The sequence below is a fragment of the Gallus gallus genome, chromosome 17 (assembly GCF_016699485.2).
Source record: "Gallus gallus isolate bGalGal1 chromosome 17, bGalGal1.mat.broiler.GRCg7b, whole genome shotgun sequence".
In the NCBI taxonomy this organism is placed as follows: domain Eukaryota; kingdom Metazoa; phylum Chordata; class Aves; order Galliformes; family Phasianidae; genus Gallus; species Gallus gallus.
The window spans coordinates 9,584,081-9,603,035 of record NC_052548.1 but is presented as its reverse complement, the minus strand read 5'-3'; the positions used below and the strand labels follow the sequence as shown (position 1 = coordinate 9,603,035).

The 18,955-nt window shown below is 41.8% G+C and overlaps 1 protein-coding gene across 6 annotated transcripts in view; it reads right to left on the bottom strand.

Annotated features, from left to right (window-relative positions):
• The window catches only part of CRB2 (crumbs 2, cell polarity complex component), a 66,064-nt gene that overhangs the window by 23,628 nt on the left and 23,481 nt on the right, over positions 1-18,955 (bottom strand). For 5 of the 6 annotated variants that reach the window (XR_005840395.2, XR_003070956.3, XM_004946009.5 and 2 more), the window contains exons 1-6: positions 14,950-15,186; positions 4,862-5,557; positions 2,426-2,621; positions 1,748-1,887; positions 1,101-1,283; positions 474-587 (exon numbers count right to left, since the gene is read on the bottom strand). Coding sequence is in view for 4 of the 6 variants with exons in the window: in XM_004946009.5 (XP_004946066.1) it covers positions 474-587; positions 1,101-1,283; positions 1,748-1,887; positions 2,426-2,621; positions 4,862-5,557; positions 14,950-15,022 (1,402 nt within the window). In the remaining 2 variants the exon portion in view is untranslated. Of the gene's footprint in view, positions 1-473; positions 588-1,100; positions 1,284-1,747; positions 1,888-2,425; positions 2,622-4,861; positions 5,558-14,949; positions 15,187-18,955 lie in introns of those variants that run through there. The other variant, XM_015279573.4, reaches the window with a different exon arrangement.

Here is an 18,955-nt window from a genome sequence, read left to right as displayed (position 1 = left end):
ATGTTTTACAGATGTTTTATGTGCTGATGATCCAATCTGCTACAGTCAGTAGCTTGTGACATTCAAAGCGTTATGCACCTTTTAAAATGCATTTTGTTATGTTTTATTTTAATGAAGGTTTTTTTGTTCATTTCATAGTTTATGTATAAAAAGCACAGTTCTCTCAGAGAACTTATACTACAGGATGTAGGTCCCCAGACAGTCTGTTCTTAGACTTTTCTATATAGCTGTCTGTTTCAAATTCTAGTTTAGAGTCTATCAACTTGCTTGATCAAAATTATGTAGTTTTTTTGAGCACCGACAGAAATCCCCCTTCACAGCTACTGAGCTCCCCACAGTTTCTCTCAGTCCTGTCTCGCAGTCTGGGCTACTCAGTACTGGAATCCAGTCCTGCAGCCAAACAATAACACAGCAACTCCACATTAGTTAGCCAGACTGACCTGATTCCGGCCACCCAACTTCATCAACCTTACCTGAATAACCTGGTAAACAATGACAAAGAAAGCCATCAACAAGGTCCACGCAGTGACCTCCATTCTGACATGGCTGAGACTCGCACTCATTGATGTTAGTAAAGCAGGTCTCCCCTTTGAAGTGAAAATATAAATTACCAACATTAGTGCATGCATGCAACAGCGAAGGATACAAACTGAAAGACAACTGCAATCATGATGTTTTGCAGTTCTTTTCTATCTTCTAAAAATACAGAAGAATTCTGTAAACTGTGCATGACTCTCCTAGCATTCCGATAAATAGATTCTATCATTAAAACAATTATGCAAAATGAAGCCGGGAAAGCTTAAGTGATTTGCCTGTGTCAGGAAAGGGAACTGTGGCAGAATCAGAACTGCTGCACAAAAGTGGACCAAATTCTCATCTTTTTCTTCAAAAACAAGAAACAAATAAACAAACAAACAACACAATAAAGTATTATTGTTAGCCGCTCCTTCCAAGCATTTTCCCCAGCTCTTAAATCCATGCTTTTATAGATATTTATAAACCAGGGGAAAGGGTGAGTGGTATTTCACCCATCGTTCCTATCTACTCAAACCACAGTCTATTGGTAGCAGAAAGGAGAAAACATTTACCACAAAGCCTACCTGCAAAGCCTGGCTGGCACCAACAGAGGAAACCAGCTGCTTGGCTGTAGCTGAAATCGCTGGGGAAGTCAGGTTGTGATCCATAATAAGACTGGTTGGATCGCTCAAAGCATACACCTCCATTGTGACAGGGATCTGTCGCACACTCGTTCACATCCTCTTCACAATGCTGCCCTGTGTAACCTGCCAGGAGACCTCTGTGTAAGCATCACGCACAACTACACTAGAACAAGTCACCCAGGTATTGTGGCTGCCTTGAAGATGAGAATAGGAGCCAAAAGACATGCAACTCGTTGAGTACAGAGTCCCAGAGTCCTCCAGTTTCTCCAGCACGTCAAAGGAGGGAGCTAGATAACCAATTTGCAAGAAACTATTACTTTGTGATAGAAAAACACACACGGGGAAAAGCAGAAAAGAAGAGAAAGGAAACTTTATGGTTGAAGATCAGGGTGCGTTTCCCAACAAAGAGGTTCATCTGATCCTGGATGACTGGTAAAGGGAGATGCAGCGGTAGCCTCATTGTTTTGGATAACAAAACTTCACGTTGGACCACGTTAAATCCTTACTACTTCAACAGGGCAACTCAGCATGTGCTCTCTGTTGCAGTATGCCTGGGTGCTGACATACAAAATACATTTCAAACTTACCTGTCCAGCAGGCACAGCTGTAGTTCTTGATTCCTTCAACACATGTGGCATTGTTCAGACAGGGCTCAGAGGCACACTCCAGGATATCCAACTCACAGTGGTCCCCTTCAAAGCCTGTGTCACTGCAGTCACATTGGTAACTGTGGGGCAACAAAACAGAGTGATGCAGAACCTCCAGATTTTGTTGTTGAGCTCATGTGAGGAAAGAGCAAATTGAGCTGACTGGAGTTAGTCTTCATACGCATTTGTGGGCAGAGGAAAAAGACAGTTCCTTCTGAGAAAACAGGCCACACTACTGGCAGAGTATGTCAACCTCAGCAATGTCTAAACCTACAGTATGCCTGTGAAAAGGCACACTGACACACAGGTACATTCTCAACAGCTGCTTGCACTGATCATGATCTGCAAATCACTTCCCTTTGCATCCGATATGTCAGATGGAAACAATAACAGGAACCACTTTCTACCTTCTTGTAAGCCTCCAAGGAGTTCTGCTATTGAAAGGGCCCTTCTCACATGCTGCCATTAATCACTCCTTCAGTTACTACCACTGTAGGAATGTAGGAAACACTAAATCCAATTCTTTCCATGGATTTCTACTCCAATTTTGGTTAGGTCACACTAAGCAGAATTTTACATCCGTACTGGTATCTAACTGCACAAATACTGATTTCTCACCTGTTAATAAGATCATGACATGTTCCATTGTGCTGGCATGGCTGGCTTATACATTCATTGATGTCCACCTCACACTGGATTCCTTGGTAACCTGGCATACAGGTGCAGGTGTAGAACCCAATATGATCACTGCACAAGGCCCCATTCTGACAAGGGTATGAATCACATTCATCTATTTCAGCTTCACAGTTTACGCCTTGGTTAGAAGAGAGAAATATTTGTGTTAGAAAATCCATCAAAGCATATCTGCACTGCTTGCATTTCTGAGCTGGAATTGTAAAAGCCATGTTATCAAATCCAACTGGCCAGCACAGCAATCTTTTCTAATTTCGCTGTAAAAACAGAGAGCTTAAAAACAGCGTGCGATTCTTAGAAGTTATGGACCTTTCTTTATTACTGAAAAATGGAATTGTTTTCTCTAGACTTTTGGATGTTAGTCTTCTAACAAAACTAGAAGTAGTTTACAGAATTTACAGAGCTTGAGTTTCTCTCATTTGGGTTTGCTGAAGCAACGAACTAGACAGCAATTCACAAATGACATTCAATTTCTGAGTAAACCACGTTGATCTGACTTGCATGCACACCTTAAGACTCTACGAGCTGTTTTGATTGGGAATCCTTTCAGGGCAGAGAGGACAGGGATGAGGAGAATCACACTGCTAGCTAGGGTTATTTAAGCTTTTATATGTTATATACCTCATGCAATTTAAGTTAGACATGGTACTCTTCACTTGTGTGGTGCTGCTATTAACAATATCCAGTGTTCTATATCAAAGGCAGTTGCATTTTGGGAATGGAAAAAGTGATCACTACCTGATTCTCCAAGACATTGATCCATTTGTTTAAATAATATTTGTAACTTGCTTTGAGATACCTAGAAAAAAAGCATTAAAGCAATGCAAAATGCTAATTACAGTGATACCATATATTAGTAAGTCATTGTATTATGAAATGTTACTAAAATTTAGGTATTAGCCCTGTGTATTAATAGTCAAAAGTAAAAAGAAATCAGGTATTTTTGGTCCAAAGTCTCAGCTTTCACTGACAGAGTAACACCTCCCATGAAAACTCCTATGCAACTATCTTGCCATACTACATTCCACCACTTGAAATTGTCTGTGACCTGACATCATCTCCACGTGTTAGTCATTGCAGTGGCACCTGCCAATCTATCTAAGCTCTGCTTCTCGTTAAAGGCTAAGGACGTATTGGAGTGGCCATCCTAATCCTCAGGAATGTGGGCCCCCTAATCTGCTGATTCAAACCTGTCAATACCCATGCAAAACTCCCTTCACCCAAATTCCAGCTGAAAGTACCAGGAAACAACCTGCCATAGTAACCAGTGGTGCTAGAACCTCTGAGGTCAGGATGAAGCACTAGACCGTAAAGCCCATATCCAACATCAGAATAACTTGGTTGCTTGGGTTATTTTATCACTTCCTTACCAGTGGAATCCCATAATCCTTAATAGATGATTCAAGAACAGAGTCAAAGGAAACTGATTTGCAAAATTATGTTTGATACCCTAATCAGTAGCAACCTTAAGGTCTACAGAGAAATTCTGCTTCTTTCCTCCCAAGTCTCTGTTCGTTTTTATCAGAGTGACTCAGCATCAGACACATTCCTGATGTTGCATTCCACTGGTAATCAGCAGCATTCCTTCACAGCAACCTAACTCTTGAAACACTTCAATCTGTGACAGCGAGGAAGGGCTGAGAAAGTTCATGTGCTAAGTGGTACCAGGCAGAAATGGGCACAGTACAACCGCATTCCACTCTGATAGCAGGGCTAGAAGGAGGAGAATCTCCCACTGCCTCCTTCACAGATAACTCACAGGTGTAGATTACTCTGAGTCATCAATAGCACAAATGCACATAAAAGGGATACTTAAGTCATATGCCAAGAAACATTCTCCAGACATCAAAGAATGGGAAAAGAAGTGTCCAAATGAAAGCCACCCTATTCTAAAGTCTATTCCCCTCCGACAAATCCTGAAGGATGGGCCAAAGAACTACAAACCAGTTAAACAGTTATACTTGAAAACACTAACTGTACTCCTGATACTAAATCTCTTTTCTTGTATATCTCCCTTTGTTACATAGTGAGGCTAATCACACCTACATGATATCTAGTGCTCCTAGACTCAGATAGTGCCCCCGCATTCATTCTTAGATCCATGCCTCTCAGCATCTGAACTATCCATGGAAATCAGCCTCAACTATTGCTTGGAAGCCACAAACACTACAATATTACTCCAACACAGAACCAGACACTCAGCAAACCTGAGTTGTGCAACAGGGATTTAGTCTCATAGCTGTAAAACAACAGCTTCTCATGAGAGCTACTGAACTTGTCAGCAGCAGGCACATTGTGGAACTACATGAATAGCAAGATGTAACCCAACCAAGAGGGTAGTACATGAGCAAGAAAGGGTACCTGTGTAGCCGGGGATGCACTTGCACAGATAGTGATCCATCTCATTCAGGCAGGTGCCATTGTTTTTACAGGGCCGGGATGCACACTCGTTGATGTCTATTTCACAGTTGTATCCTTGGAACCCAGGCACACAGAAACAGCTATACTCATTCACCCTGTCTCGGCAGATGGCTCCATTCTGGCATGGGTTGGAAGCGCACTCGTCAATGTTGTCTTTACAGTGGGCCCCGGTGAAGCCAGGTTGGCAGATGCAGGCATAGTCCCCAGGACCCTCGACACACGTCCCGTTATTTAGGCAGAGGTGGCTAGAGCACACAGAGTTTTGGCAGCCTTCTCCATTCAGTCCTGTTTGGCATTTACAGGCGTATCCACTTACACTATCTACACATTCAAAACGAGGATCTTTACAAGGGTTGCTCTCACACTCATTAATATTAATGCTACAATCAATACCTGTAAAGCCAGGCATACAGATGCATTCATATTCCGGAAGTCCTGGAGTTTTGTTGCAAATCATATGGGCAGGGCAATCATGTTTAGTGCATGCATCATAGAGGAGTTCACAGTTAATGCCCATGTAGGCTATGGGGTGCATGGGGCAGATGCACTGGTACCCCGCTTCCAAATCCTTACAGCTCCCGCCATTTTCACATGGCGATGATGAACAACTGCTATCATTTTCAGAGTATGAAGGTCCTGTTGAGAAAACAAACAATTTGTTAGTTAGCATTAAGTAGCCTAAGAAAATAAAAGCTCTTCTGCCAATCACCACACACATCTCAGAGGTATGTTTTAAGATACTGACTGAGGCTTAATGTCTCAGCTGCTGCTTCTAAGGATTCTTTTTTTTTTTTTCTAAGCTAGTCCACTAGTGATGGTATCAGAGAAATAGGTAATGCTCCTGGTGAGAGTCCTGCCTTTGCTTCACACTGAAAGTGGAAGCACTAGCACTGAATCTACTTTTTACATGCCAGCGCACAAACAGCTCTTTGCCATCTTTGCCGTGTTCTGTATATAACTGTGGGCCAGCCAGCAACAGGAATGTCTCTGGGAATCCCCACACCTCACATCGAGAGGTAACAGTGGCAGGTATCAAACAGAGAGGAGCCCGCATATCTCTGACCACCCAGAGCTCTCTGCCTTCACTGCCGCACTGCTTTTTGAGAAAAACTTTAAGGTGTTCTCCATTCTAAGGATTTGCCAGGATCACATACCATAGCATCACTTCTCAGCTGACCTTAACTATTCTCTCATTCACACCATCGTTATCCCAGCCCATTTCTGGTTATATTTGCCTTGCTCTGGTGCACCTTCTACATATCCAGTTGTTAATCTATGTCAGTGGTTTTCTATCAACTCAGTACCCCATCAGCTCCCCAGCCTTTGTACGTGGAGGTGGAGGCATCCGGCTTTAGGGCCTGAAAGGGATTTATAGGAGACTTTGGTTTACAAAAGCTTGCCCCTGCCCTGACCTCCCCCTAATTCCTCCCACCAGAAGACTGTGGTGATTCTAAGTCTTCTTTTAGGATGCAGTATTGATGGGGGAGGGAGGGCATTCAGGGATTTAGACAGCCCCTTCTATTCCCATCATCATCTCTATTGCTCACCCCTCCCCTTCCTCTCTCATATGATGCTGGGGAGAGTTGCTGAGCATTGCACTGTCCAGCAATCTCATTATTCCGCCATGAACCCTTTTATTCTCAGATTCCCAGTCAGGCAGAAAACAAGGATGACGGAATCTGCCTGGAATCTCTGTAGCAATTAGGGTGGGAACCCAGGAAACTGTTCCCAAAAGATTTACTAGACAGGAGATATGAGCTTTTGTAAACTTAATGAGTAACCAGTCCCAGCCTGCACTTTTCAGAGGCCAGAAGTAGTCTGTGACAAGAAAAGAGCCCAAGACCACTATGTATTCAGAATGATTTCTCTGATTTGCAAGAGTTCATCTTGAAAGCAATTCACATTTAAACAAACAGTCAGTAAGCATTGCTAGTGTGGAATAGTATAAGCAGGCAGTCTAAACACTTTTTGCAAATGAGGATGCATAAAATTAATTTCACGTTACCTTCTTTTCCAACATTCTTTCCCAGCAGGTATACCTTTCTGCACCTACTCTAATTTGGTTCATCATATGACTGCATTGCTCAGTAATCTGTATTAGCCATTAATTCTTGTCAGTGACAAACAAAAAGATTTAGTTAAATACAAAAGGGCTGTGCCAAGTTAAGCAAATATGAAGTTTCTTTAAGAAGTCAGAAGGCCCTCTTGGTTTACCAAAGAACGGTAGCAAATTAATAGGTAAAATCCCAGTCTCCTTGAATGTCACTACAGTTACCAACAACAGCAGAAGCTATCTTGTTATGTGTATTCATAACCAGATAGAATAACAGAATCAGTTACGCACAGGATGGCATAGAGAAAAGTCATTTCCTGCATTGCTACTGTAGATTAACTTCTTAGATTTAACTTCTTTCTATGACTAAATGTTACTTGAATTAGGTCTAAAACTGATGACATCAGTAGGACCTGGGACCTTACTGCGGAGAAAAATGTTCCCATTTTTGGGATTAGTTATTAATAAACAGTGTATGTTATCATATTGATCCACAAATTCTGATTCTGTATGCCACGGGTCTCAGTGGTTAACAAAATGTCTTTTTCCTGCTTTCTGTACTTTATCTTCTAATTGTAAATTTAAAACATTCTTGGCCTCAGGCAGAAGAGGCAGTTGGATGCACTGAAGGCAGAGCCAAGTTGAAAGCAAAACCCCTCTTCACTACTTCCCAACCCATCTCAGCTCTTGCTGAACAAGGCAGTGGTCATTACAGGAACTGCTGCGCCTCTTGGAATTTAAAATCAAACAGGCTATTAGCAAAGGCTCCTTTCCACTCCCTGTGAGAGCTCTTCAGCTGGAGATGCTGGAGATGCTTCAAGCATAACACTGGAACCTTTCCACATCAAAGGATGTACATTACCTGTGTGCGTCAATTAACCTTTTCCCTTAACAGACTGATGCTAGGCAAGGAGAAAGGTCATTACCAGAGACAGCAAATATCTCAAAGCAAGGAAAAGGCTTTGAGAAGAGACCTCAAAGCCTTAAGTGCCTGGAGAACGAAGCAGTTGGCCACTTGTAGGGATGCCCAGACATCACTAACTGAGATCCTGAAGTAGTGCTGCTCATAGAACATGGATGGAGCAAGCTGAGGAAACTGCAACTTTATGTCACACGAAATAAAATGGTATCAAAATCACTTCAAATTATTCTGTGAACTGTAGCTTGCAGATAGTTATCCATGCATTTCCCCTGCCTAGTAGGGGTTGCGGGGCACTAACAACACTAACTCCAAGAATATATCACACATACTAGTTAAACTGCAGTATTTCTCCTGGACAAAACATGTTCCCAAGTAAACACAGCATAGTCCTAATGCTTATTCAGTGGTAATGCTAAAAGTTTTGGCTAACTAATTTGCCACAAATGAGACATTAATGCACAACAGAATTTATTACAAAGTGACCTCAGAAAAGACAGTCTCAGCAGTAAGAAGCAATCAAAGCACTGGTGACATCAGCAGAAAGCTAAACACACTCTGTGCAAGATAACCTACATGGCTACCAGAAAAGTAGGCTACCACCAAGACTGAGAAAGAACATGTATGATTTTCTTTTTAGTTCTTTTTTTGATATTTTCAATCTGCTCCAGGACATACAGTAATTTCTCTCAATTTTGGAATAGATTACCATACGAATGTGAATCGTGTATGAATATGCAACCAATGCTAATAAGCACAACAAGTAAATCAGCCTTTCCTGCCACACAACATACTGACCATAAAAACAGGCAATTAAGACCGTGCTGTTTTATGAGAGTATGAGAGTAGTCTCCAAGGCAGCAGTTCACAACTTTCCATAGAAGCTGTTGGTGCTGGATCAAAGGCATTCAGGATTTCTCCTTTACCTTTCACAGGGATAACACAAATCAGTGACATTTTTAAGTGAAAAAGCATGAAAAAAGGTAATGCAGTAATACTGTCCTGCAATCCTACTCTGAAATGAAACTGGAGAAGACTTCAGTTTCTTTGAAGAACACGTTCCAGACATTTAGAGTTGGATTAGGAGGGACTTCAAAGGCCAACAGTCAGATATAAAGCATGCCTTGAGCTTTCTCAGGGTAGGTCTGGTTTTGCACTTTAGAAATAGCTGACAAAGCCTCTCCCTAAAAGATGGAGTTTATGACCTTTTCTATCACTTTAAGGCAAACAAGTTGTTTTGTTAGGCTTTGTTTTAATAACTGACTTAATAAAGTTATCAAGTATAAAATGATTTAAATGTTCTTGTCAAACGACAATTACAACAGCCAGGTATATATCAATAAAACTAGAAGCAAGAAACAAGACAGCAGGCAGCCTGAGACCCCTGCAAGAGCTCACCATCTCTCCCCTAGGAGTCAGGAGGAATCTCTCGCTTCACTGTGCCAGGACAAGGTGTTCTGCAATGCCAAAGAGCTGTGAGAATTCAGAGACTGTGTGGGAGGAAGAAGCCCTCAAGGCTGCTGTCCTTTTACTTAAAGAACCACCACAACTGCAGCTTTGTTTGTTCTGTTGTCAGCATGAGTTGCACTGAAGTAAGTTCTTTCACAGATTTCCCTCTCCATTCCAAACAAGAGTTGCTAAAACAATACACAGAATGTATTCACAGCTCGTGATGCACTGCTTCAGCATTACTCACTGCCTTCTATCTTTTGGCTTTGCTTTTCACAAGTTTGGTTTTTGAAGGCCTCAGGAAACTATGACGGAAGTTGGATGCTTTGGGGCTGGGGATACACCTGGCCTCATGGAAGATGCTCTGTACCACACCTTCATGACAAAAATCTCTCTCTCTTTCACTTTAATTTTAGCAGTTCAAGCTGTTGCTTCACAAGGCACCCCTTAGTTGTCACCTACCATATTCTCACTGATAACTAACGACCTTAAAGGTGCCCTAGAGGCCACTTAAAATTCCAAGAGGGAAGAGGCATGCTTTGTGTTGAGATTAGCCCAGACATTACCTTGCTTCCTTCTCACCGAAGGACTGCACTGATGTGTGACTAATGTTGTGACTGGTTTTTTCTTTTGTTTTGTTTTGTTTTTTGTTGGTTTTTTTTTCCTCAAAAAGGTATTTTATGCCTCATTCAAATAAGACAATATTTTCTCAACACACACCAAAATATGATGAGCAGAGTCAGCGGCAACTACTGAAGATATTCCTCTCTGAACACCTGCTCACACATGTGCACAGCACGCACAGTACATTCTCATCTTGTCACTTTCTCCTCACTACAATCTCTCATAAAAGCATTCTTAATCATAGACACAAATGCTGCAAGAGCCAGGATACCAGAAAATTATTTCCTGGTGTGGCAAAACCATAATGTGAGCTTAGGCAGGTCAATCTTCTGTATCAGACTGTCCAACTTGTGAAATAGATACAAGTGTATATTCTCACCAGTGTCCTGTAAGATTAAATTGTTCAAATCTAATACTTTAGAGGTATTAGTGAATTAGGGAATTATAAAGTTGGATTTTTTCTGTCTCTACAGCATTTTATTTCTGCACATGACATGGTCATTACAACTGCTGAGCAATAGGAGAGATGATCACAGAAAAGGGTGTATTTGGTTTCCTGTTTCTGGATTCACATACATTTTCAGTACTTCCAGGATCTGAACATTCACCCGCTTCTCTGATCTCCCTGAATCATTTCAGGAAGCAGAGAATGCCTAGCAGGAGGAGGCAGTCCCTAGAGCCCTATGTGATGGGCATTTTACCCAGACTACAGGAACACCAATGCAATGATAGAAGGACCTGTCCTTCCTATCTTTGGGTCAGCCCAACGGCAAGCTTTCTGAGACAAAAAGATAAGAATCTAGATGGGTCCAATTTTTCTCATCCACCTCATTTTTCATCTCCCAGAAAGCCAGTACGATTCACATCACCCAGATGAAACGCACAGCTTCTTCTGTGGGATGTAAAATGTCAAACTGAAGCTGCAGTGCTTTTAACAGGTAACCTGTCTAACCAACAGCATTTCCCCACGTCCAAAACCAAGTACAGTTGAAGAATGTACACTCTGCTCCTCAAGGACCTATTCATGTGAAGGAGTCCCAAAAGGAGGAGAAGAGAGATTACATGCTTCACCTCCTCAATTAGCACTTTTCTTTTCTATTAAGCAAGTTGTACCAGACAGAATTTAGACACGTTCCCCCCCCATTACTTTAATGATATACTTTGGGAAAAGACTGCTTAATGCCTACAGGTTGTAATTTATGTTTCTGAAATTATTATTCATCCATTATGCATTAAGTATGTTTTGTGTAAGGATTTGCCCTGTTAAGTTCTTTGACTTTCAAGATATTTTACATCTTACCCTTGATGATTATCATCTTTGATGAAAATTTATGGCAGACTCAAGAAGAAAGGGGCTTCCTTCAGGTGCATTTCACCAGCCCTGCTTGCTATAATGACTTGAAAAAAGACAAGTTACAACCAAGCAATGAGAAAAACAGGCTTCCCAACAGCAGCCCCTACCTGCACCACAATAACTGAGGTAGAAGAATCCTCAGAGTCTACACTGTAAAGGCCCAAAAGGGCAGTGCTCACCCCAGCACATTTCCTGTTTGAGAAAGATAGCAAGGGCAGAAAGGGAACACCTCCAGCTCAAGCATCAGAGAATTTAGAAATCAGAGAATGAAAAAAAAGGAATGGAAAGAGTTACGTTCCCATGACAACAGGAATGCATGTGCTTATATTAGCAAATCCCTGCTGACCTCTGCTGATCTTTCCCTATCCTGGTCAGTGTAAAGGATTAATGGCAGGGTGCACAATGAGACCTGTTCCCAGCTTCTCCTCAACAGAAACAAGGCCTGGGCAGGCCTGAAGAGGGGCTTTTGCATTGTGTTCCCTTTCTTCCCTGACCCTTGCTAACTTCAGAAGGATAGTGCATCTACTATCGAAAGTAATAACGGAATGAAACCAAACCCTCCCTTATGAAGTACCTTCAGTTTACCTGTACAGGGAACATGTAAGGGCTATGAGCACACTCTTTATGCATCTTTACAAGCCCCGTGTCACTCTCAACATAGGACAACGCTGCCAGTCTCAATACAAACTATATTTTAGGGTGTCCCTAAGTTGTCAGCCTACTTCATGCATTGTTCTTCTGTGTTACTGGAGACCAGCGGGTTCCACACAACATTTACATGCCAAGTTTTTGGCATGGCAAAGCTTTCTCATGCCAGATATGCACACAGACTATTAGCATAAAATATTCATGAAGAATTTATAAAGGCCTCAATCACTAGATCTTCATGAAGACAAGCATAAGATGACATGGCTCAGTTTCCCACTGTGAAATATGCATATTTCCCCCGTCAAAGAAACAGAATGCTGATTTCTGGCTCTCTCCCACCCAGCTTACCCAGTGAATTGCTGAAAGGTGCCAAATGGTGAGCAGCAACAGTGCCGATATTATGGCCAGAGGCATTAACAGCATTAATTAGAAGTACCACTTCAGGGAATTAAACTTACTCTTAACACAGCACAAATAGCCAGCTAGATCTTTTTCATTATCTGTTCAATGTTTTAACACACATCTGAAGATGTACCTTCTATTATCTTGCTTCTAACACCTGGAGAAAGACACTAGTTATAAATAAATGTTTTATGATACCATTGAATATATTGCAACAGTAACCCTTTGATCGTCTGTTCTTAACACACTCCTTTATTTCCCCTTGATAAACACTCCTCCAAGCTAACTAACCTTCATGGCTTACACATTCTCTGATCTCTCAACCATCTCCACAGATCAAATACAGAGACGGGGTTTCCTGTGTACTCACTTAACCAAAATGAGTCATAAGCTTTAATTTCCAATTCTTATTTCAACATGCTGCCAATCAACAAAGTTGAAAAGATCGTATTTCTTTGTTCCCAGGTTTAGAAGAGTGTGTGATTTAAACTGTCTGTATGTCTGAGCTAATCTCAAGAGCTTACAGTAGAGCAGACAGTGAGCCGCCCAAGAAAAGGTTTGTCTGCACGTGCTCTCCCAGCAGGCATCCAAAGCATGTTCCAGGCCAAACGTATGTGAGTTACTGTGCTTGCTGGGGAAACAGGAATGAGCAGACGCTTGGTTCTGTTCTCTAGAATCTACAATATTCTTTAGAACAAAACAAATTAAGCTGAGAGCTATTCTGTTCATTACACATAAAATTACAGTGAAACTGGAATGACATGCAGAGTCTGTTCCACTCCTTCTGGAGTTTATTTTAAACTACTGGAGATAGTGTGAGTCTGGAAGCAGAGTGCTCTTATGGTTACAACTCGCAATTGACCACCCGGACAACGAGAATTTTCTCAACACATTCTCAATAAATAACTTAAGCCACTCGATGCTTCAACAACATTTATATTAAGCCTATTAAAAATAACAAGAATAGTCATATGCTTCACAAGGGCAAGAAAAGGCACTTCCTTCCTCACGGCCTTAAAAGTGCTACAGACTGGAAAAGCACCTTCCCTTGAGCTTGGCTGTACTGAGAGGTGTCACCCACCTGCACTCCAAAAGGACATTCTCGGTAAATGACTGTTCCAGAAAAGAGTTTCACCCAAAAGCTGTGAGTGCAATGATCAAACAACACAAATCCCCAGAAACACGCCAGCTCTGGGCAGCCCCATACTGAGCAATACAGTGGGTGCAATGGGCCTTCCTTCTGCACAATACAAAACCACCGTAATTGCTTCACACTTCAAACCAGTAGCTATGGTTACTAGATACAAAAGACAATCCTGCTGCTTCCCCGTGGCCAGAGGAATTCCAGGCACTTGGAGCCCACACAAAGAAGCTGGTACAAGGGAAACAAAAAAGAATCCAGACTAAAAACAAAAACCAAAACCGATCTGACTTTCGTAGACACAGTCGGACGTGACCAGAGCAAAGTAAATTTAGGGAGGCTTCCGGAGAAAATAAAGACTGTGAGGAATAAAAAGGACATAAACATCATCCAATACCATGAGAAAAACCCAAATTCAGTGTTCAGCAGGTATGAGCAGCAAGAAGGCACTTGGACCATATTTTTACCTTTCCTTTTTCACATCACTGATCACTGCTGTTCTAGCTGAGTGGCATAAAAACAAGACTTTTACAGACAGGTATTGGCCACACAGTGCTGAGAAGAGCAGGAGGAGGCCAGTTCAATCCCAATCATATTTTCCAGTAAAAGGTTAGACACTTTCCTGACATGACCTTATAATCCCTAGATGACTAAAACAGATGTCCAGGCCCAGCAGATCTCCAGACACCTATTCCAGAAGAAACAAATCTCTTTCTTAGAGAGCCTAACAAATTGTATACAAGGGTGACTTCTGAAGCACAAAGGCACATTCACATGAACTTGCAGATCCTCAATATGCTGAAGTATATCCTATGGGCTATAAAATAAGTTTTCAACGTGGAAAAAAAAAACAATTAAAAACAATCAGTGTAACATACTCTGTTACATCATCACTTCTTGTGCTTTCTTCAAAATTTCTATGGGAATACTCGTGCACCGTTTTCTTCCTCCACGCTTTGTACCTGACAGATACCTGACACTTGAGCATGTTGTTGTACTCCCCTAGATAGAATCCTCTTCTGCCTTGACATGTCTCTAAAATACACAGAATTGGAATAAAGCTCTGTATTTCTTCTGTGCGGGCACAGTGGTGAAATCCATAACTTTTCAGAAGAGAAAATATCAGCTAGGTACCTAATTACATGAAAGTGCACACACTTTCAGCTCTGAAGAATAAATTCATTCACATGTGCACAGGGAGAATGACAAAAGGAGATGAGAAATAAGTAGAGGGAAAAACTTATCTACAACGGAATGCCTTTTATCTTCCTGATAAGAAAGTTTCAGGCACCATCTAATCGTGAGGGTGACATTTTGTCAAGTTACCTTTAACTTGACAAACCTTTAACCCTTACAACACGAGGGCAGATCATAGACTTGATCCAAAGTTACTGCATATTAGCCAGGTAAGAATTAGGCACAGAAGACAAAAACTTACCCCAAAATAAGAGGAAAAGTGGCAGCAGGAGAGCAGCATTGTATACCCTGGATGTAGTTTTCTTTAATTCCATGACAAGTCTAAGAGTGGCTGTTCTAAAAACCTCAAGGGAGAAACAGTAGTTGCAAGCTACTGATTACCAGCTCTCTCCACATCACGAATTTCAGAAAGTTTTCTCTACCCCAGGCACTCACTCCATGCCCTTCCAAACTGGGGACTAGCACTAACACCGTGGACAGAGTCCCTGTTCACTTTGAAATGCTTTACTCATGTTCCTGGAACACAGAGAAAATGCTGCCTGGATCACATGGATTGAACTGCACAGGGCAGCGCAAGCCAGATTTACAGGCACGGCAGCTGAAGCTCATCCATGCCCCCAGTCAGAAAAGAGTCCCAGGCTGTCAGAGGTAGCAGGAAATTGGATAACTGGAGAGTCACAGTATAAGGCAAAAAGAAAAAGGGTTCCTGGGTGTTTTTTCTGCTTTCTGAACTCCCTCCACAGGAAAATGAACCTTGTATCTCCATCGCTGCCACTGGAGCTCAGAACTGTCCTGGGGACTGAGGGAGGGCTGAGGACCACTTCTAGGATGCAGGTTTCTATACAGTCACTATTTAAATTCCAGGTGAAGATCTTTAATACTTTTTCAAGAAAAGATGGCTTGTTCAAAGAGAAGGTAAGTCAAAAGACACAAAAATCTCACTGCTCATTCCAAAGAGCAGAGACATCAGCCTTCACTGCTGTCTCATGAGATGTGTGAACCCACAGGATACACAAACTCACAAAAGGTAGATGAACCCTCTTTTCCTAATTAAGGAACAACTACAGAGATCAACAGAAGTTCCTGAGTAACACAAGCAGCAAATCACACCTCCATACTTAGATGTGCTGTTTTAGAAGTGGAAAAAATTGCTGGTGTCCATTGCCTTATGGGAGTCACTGGAAACAGACAGAGCACACACTCAATTGTGACCTGCTAAATACCTCTAAACCCACACCACAATTGGATTAAATTAACCCTAATGAGAATTACGTATATTGCCTCACCCCTCCACTGACAACTAAAAATAGAAGGCAGGTAAGATGCCATACAAATTCCTAGTTTAAAAAAAGAGGGCAAGAATTGGTGCAGACAGGCCTACACCATTTACCTATTCCAGTGCTTCATTGGTTTCCTTATTCCAAAACTCTTAGCAATACCTGTGCCAGACTTCAAAAGAAAGTGCAAAAACTGATGAAAACATAGTTTCATGTTTTGGACAAGTTACATGCTAAAATATGGGCTCTTTCTCGCAGGCATTCTGCTATTAAATAGAGAATACCAGAAATACGCTCCGGTCACAAGGTATGAAGAGGTATAGAATTCAACAACACTCAAAATAAGCTCAAATTCACACAAATCTCCCCAGCTTTAACTTGAAAACACAAGGTAATGTGAAACAGAATAAAGACACTTCCAAGTTGGTGGCAGTGCTCCATATATGCCAATGCTAAAACTGAAAGTAAAAGTAGCTAAAAATCAGGAGAAGTCTCTCTTAGGGTCTTACTTGACATTTAGAGGGCACAAAGGTGTATGTGAAACTACAACAGTGGTTCAAACCAGGGTGTGAGGTTTCCCAGTGCTTTTGCTGTTACTCACGTGTTTGCTGACTGTGGAATCTTTCCTAGCAAGAAAAAAATATATATATAAAAAGGCAACTTCCTCCTAAGAACCTGATGAAAGCAACAACAACCCTGCAAAGAGCAATTTATATCATCTCCACATATGTTACAGAACAGACAGAGGATGATGGATCAGTGCAGTGAAATGGATTATTACTACGTTGTTTCTACCTTCAGTACAGAAGGCAGAACAGTAACAGCAAGAGCATTTTCACTACCAAAACACAGACACAAATGGTTTGGCTCACTAACCTGACTTGGAATGCTCCAAACATGATATATCACGTGTTATCAACCTTATCTGGACCACTCTGTTCCCATCTCCATCTCTGGCATCTTCAGTCTGTTTCCTCAAGATCAGCCTCGCTGAGTTTTTTTTGCCAGCTACCTCAGCCATCTGGAACTCATTTCTTTCTCTTTAGATTCTCATTTTGCTGTCAAGGACCTAACCAAGCACTGACACGTGCAGAACCTTTCTCCTCAGAACTTTTTTTTGCCTCACCTGCATAAATTACACTGCTTACTTTTTCCAGATCAAAGCACATACACATGAATCCACCGCACAGCTAACACTGGAAGAAACCACTACTCTTCCTCCAACCCCTGACAGTGACCTGTTACATGCTAGCAAGGCTGAGAAAAGAGCAAACAGTTTAGCTGAGGCTGAACAACTCGGAAGGCCAAGAGGAGCATTATTGATGTCTAGGTGCATTTGAGACAATGTCTCATGCAGCAGCTTCTTGTGCAAACATGCAGTTTTTACTCCAGGGCCTTCATCTAGTCTGCCAATGTAATGTTGATGGGTTCTAACTAAATTGCTTAGATGGTCATTTTATCAATAATGTTACACCCATAGGAATGCTCTTATATTTTCGATGCTACCATTTCATGCATTTGTCACAGCAGGGATTGGACTTGAGCTACCTGGGAAATCACGACAGAATGTGGTTCTCAGCCAAAGCCTTCCACAGACAGAGGTGTGACAATCTCATGCCCGTACTGCTGCCAGATATTGTGAATTCTGCAGTGTGGAGTGTGTTAGGAGGGATGATTCTCCTGAAAAGGGAGGATTTATTCTCTACAGCCACTGTTAACACCTCCATGATACCTACTGGGACTTAAGGTTCATCTAGTGTCACTTTTTGCTCAAGCTACTGAAGTCTGCATGGGTCAAGATACGTTCTTTCATTACAGTAAATAAAATACCTTAATCCAGTGCCTGCCTCCAAGTATATTTTAAGTTAGTTTTTCAACATCCACAACTGCAATTGTATGGGATTTTGCCAGCATAAATGGCAGACCTCTTCTGTGCTGGGCCCTTGGGCTCACAAAAACCAATGCGGGTATTAACCAGCTTAGTCCAATTAAAGGACCTTAATGCAACTCTGCTAAGGCCCTGATTTGTTAGGCTTGACTACATTTGCAAAGAAAGAGCACAATTGGGTGGATTTGTTATCTAAAGAATAAGCTCCAAGTCCTTAGTCATCCTTGCTAAAGCCTTCCCCAAACCGGCCATGGATTGTGCTACCTCTGCACTGTTGCAGTCCGACGTCACTATAATCTGCTCTTTAACATAGTATTAAAATTAGAGCCAAAGGACACAGCTGCTTTCGTCTGTGTAACACTCATTATGGGAGACTTAAGGACAGCAAAACAGCAAGGCTTCTATTCTCAGCTGGTAGGCAGGAAACTTTGCAAGCCGGAAATGCATGCCATGAAAATGGGGCAGCAGCAGGCAAGCTGGATTAGCAGAAAGGGAGGGTGCAGGTTTGGGCTACCCAGCAGAACCTGTTTTCTACATTCTATACTCTTCTGTAAACTTTCTGGAAAACAAACCTATTCATTTTTCTACAAACAGTTTGGAATGGACTGCACAGTGAAGTATGTAAACAAAACAGTCAATGCTTTCCATTCTAAGAACTATGTATGCTTGCACGTACTGCACAGCTTTTCCTCACACAGGGGTTAAATAATATGCTCATATTACAAATTGGGTATTAGAGACGTGTGATACGACAGCCAGTGTCACAGACAGAAGCTGGTAAGAATGCAGTTGTTCACACCTCCTGCCCTGTGCACATTCTGTACTGAAAGGGCCTCACCTCTCCCTTTCTACAGTTCTGGAACCTCACCACCAAACACAAATATTCCGCTTTTCTGAACTGAACAATACAACACAAAAGAATCAAAATTTCCTTTTTTTTTTTCCCCCCTCCCTGTTTTCCTCTCAGTATTATTAGGCACTACTCCATGTGACTGCAGACTTGGAACAAGGCAAGTTGAGCTAAGCAAGAAGTTTCCAGTTCCACTCAAAACAACTGTGAGGAAAATAAATAAATAAACAAA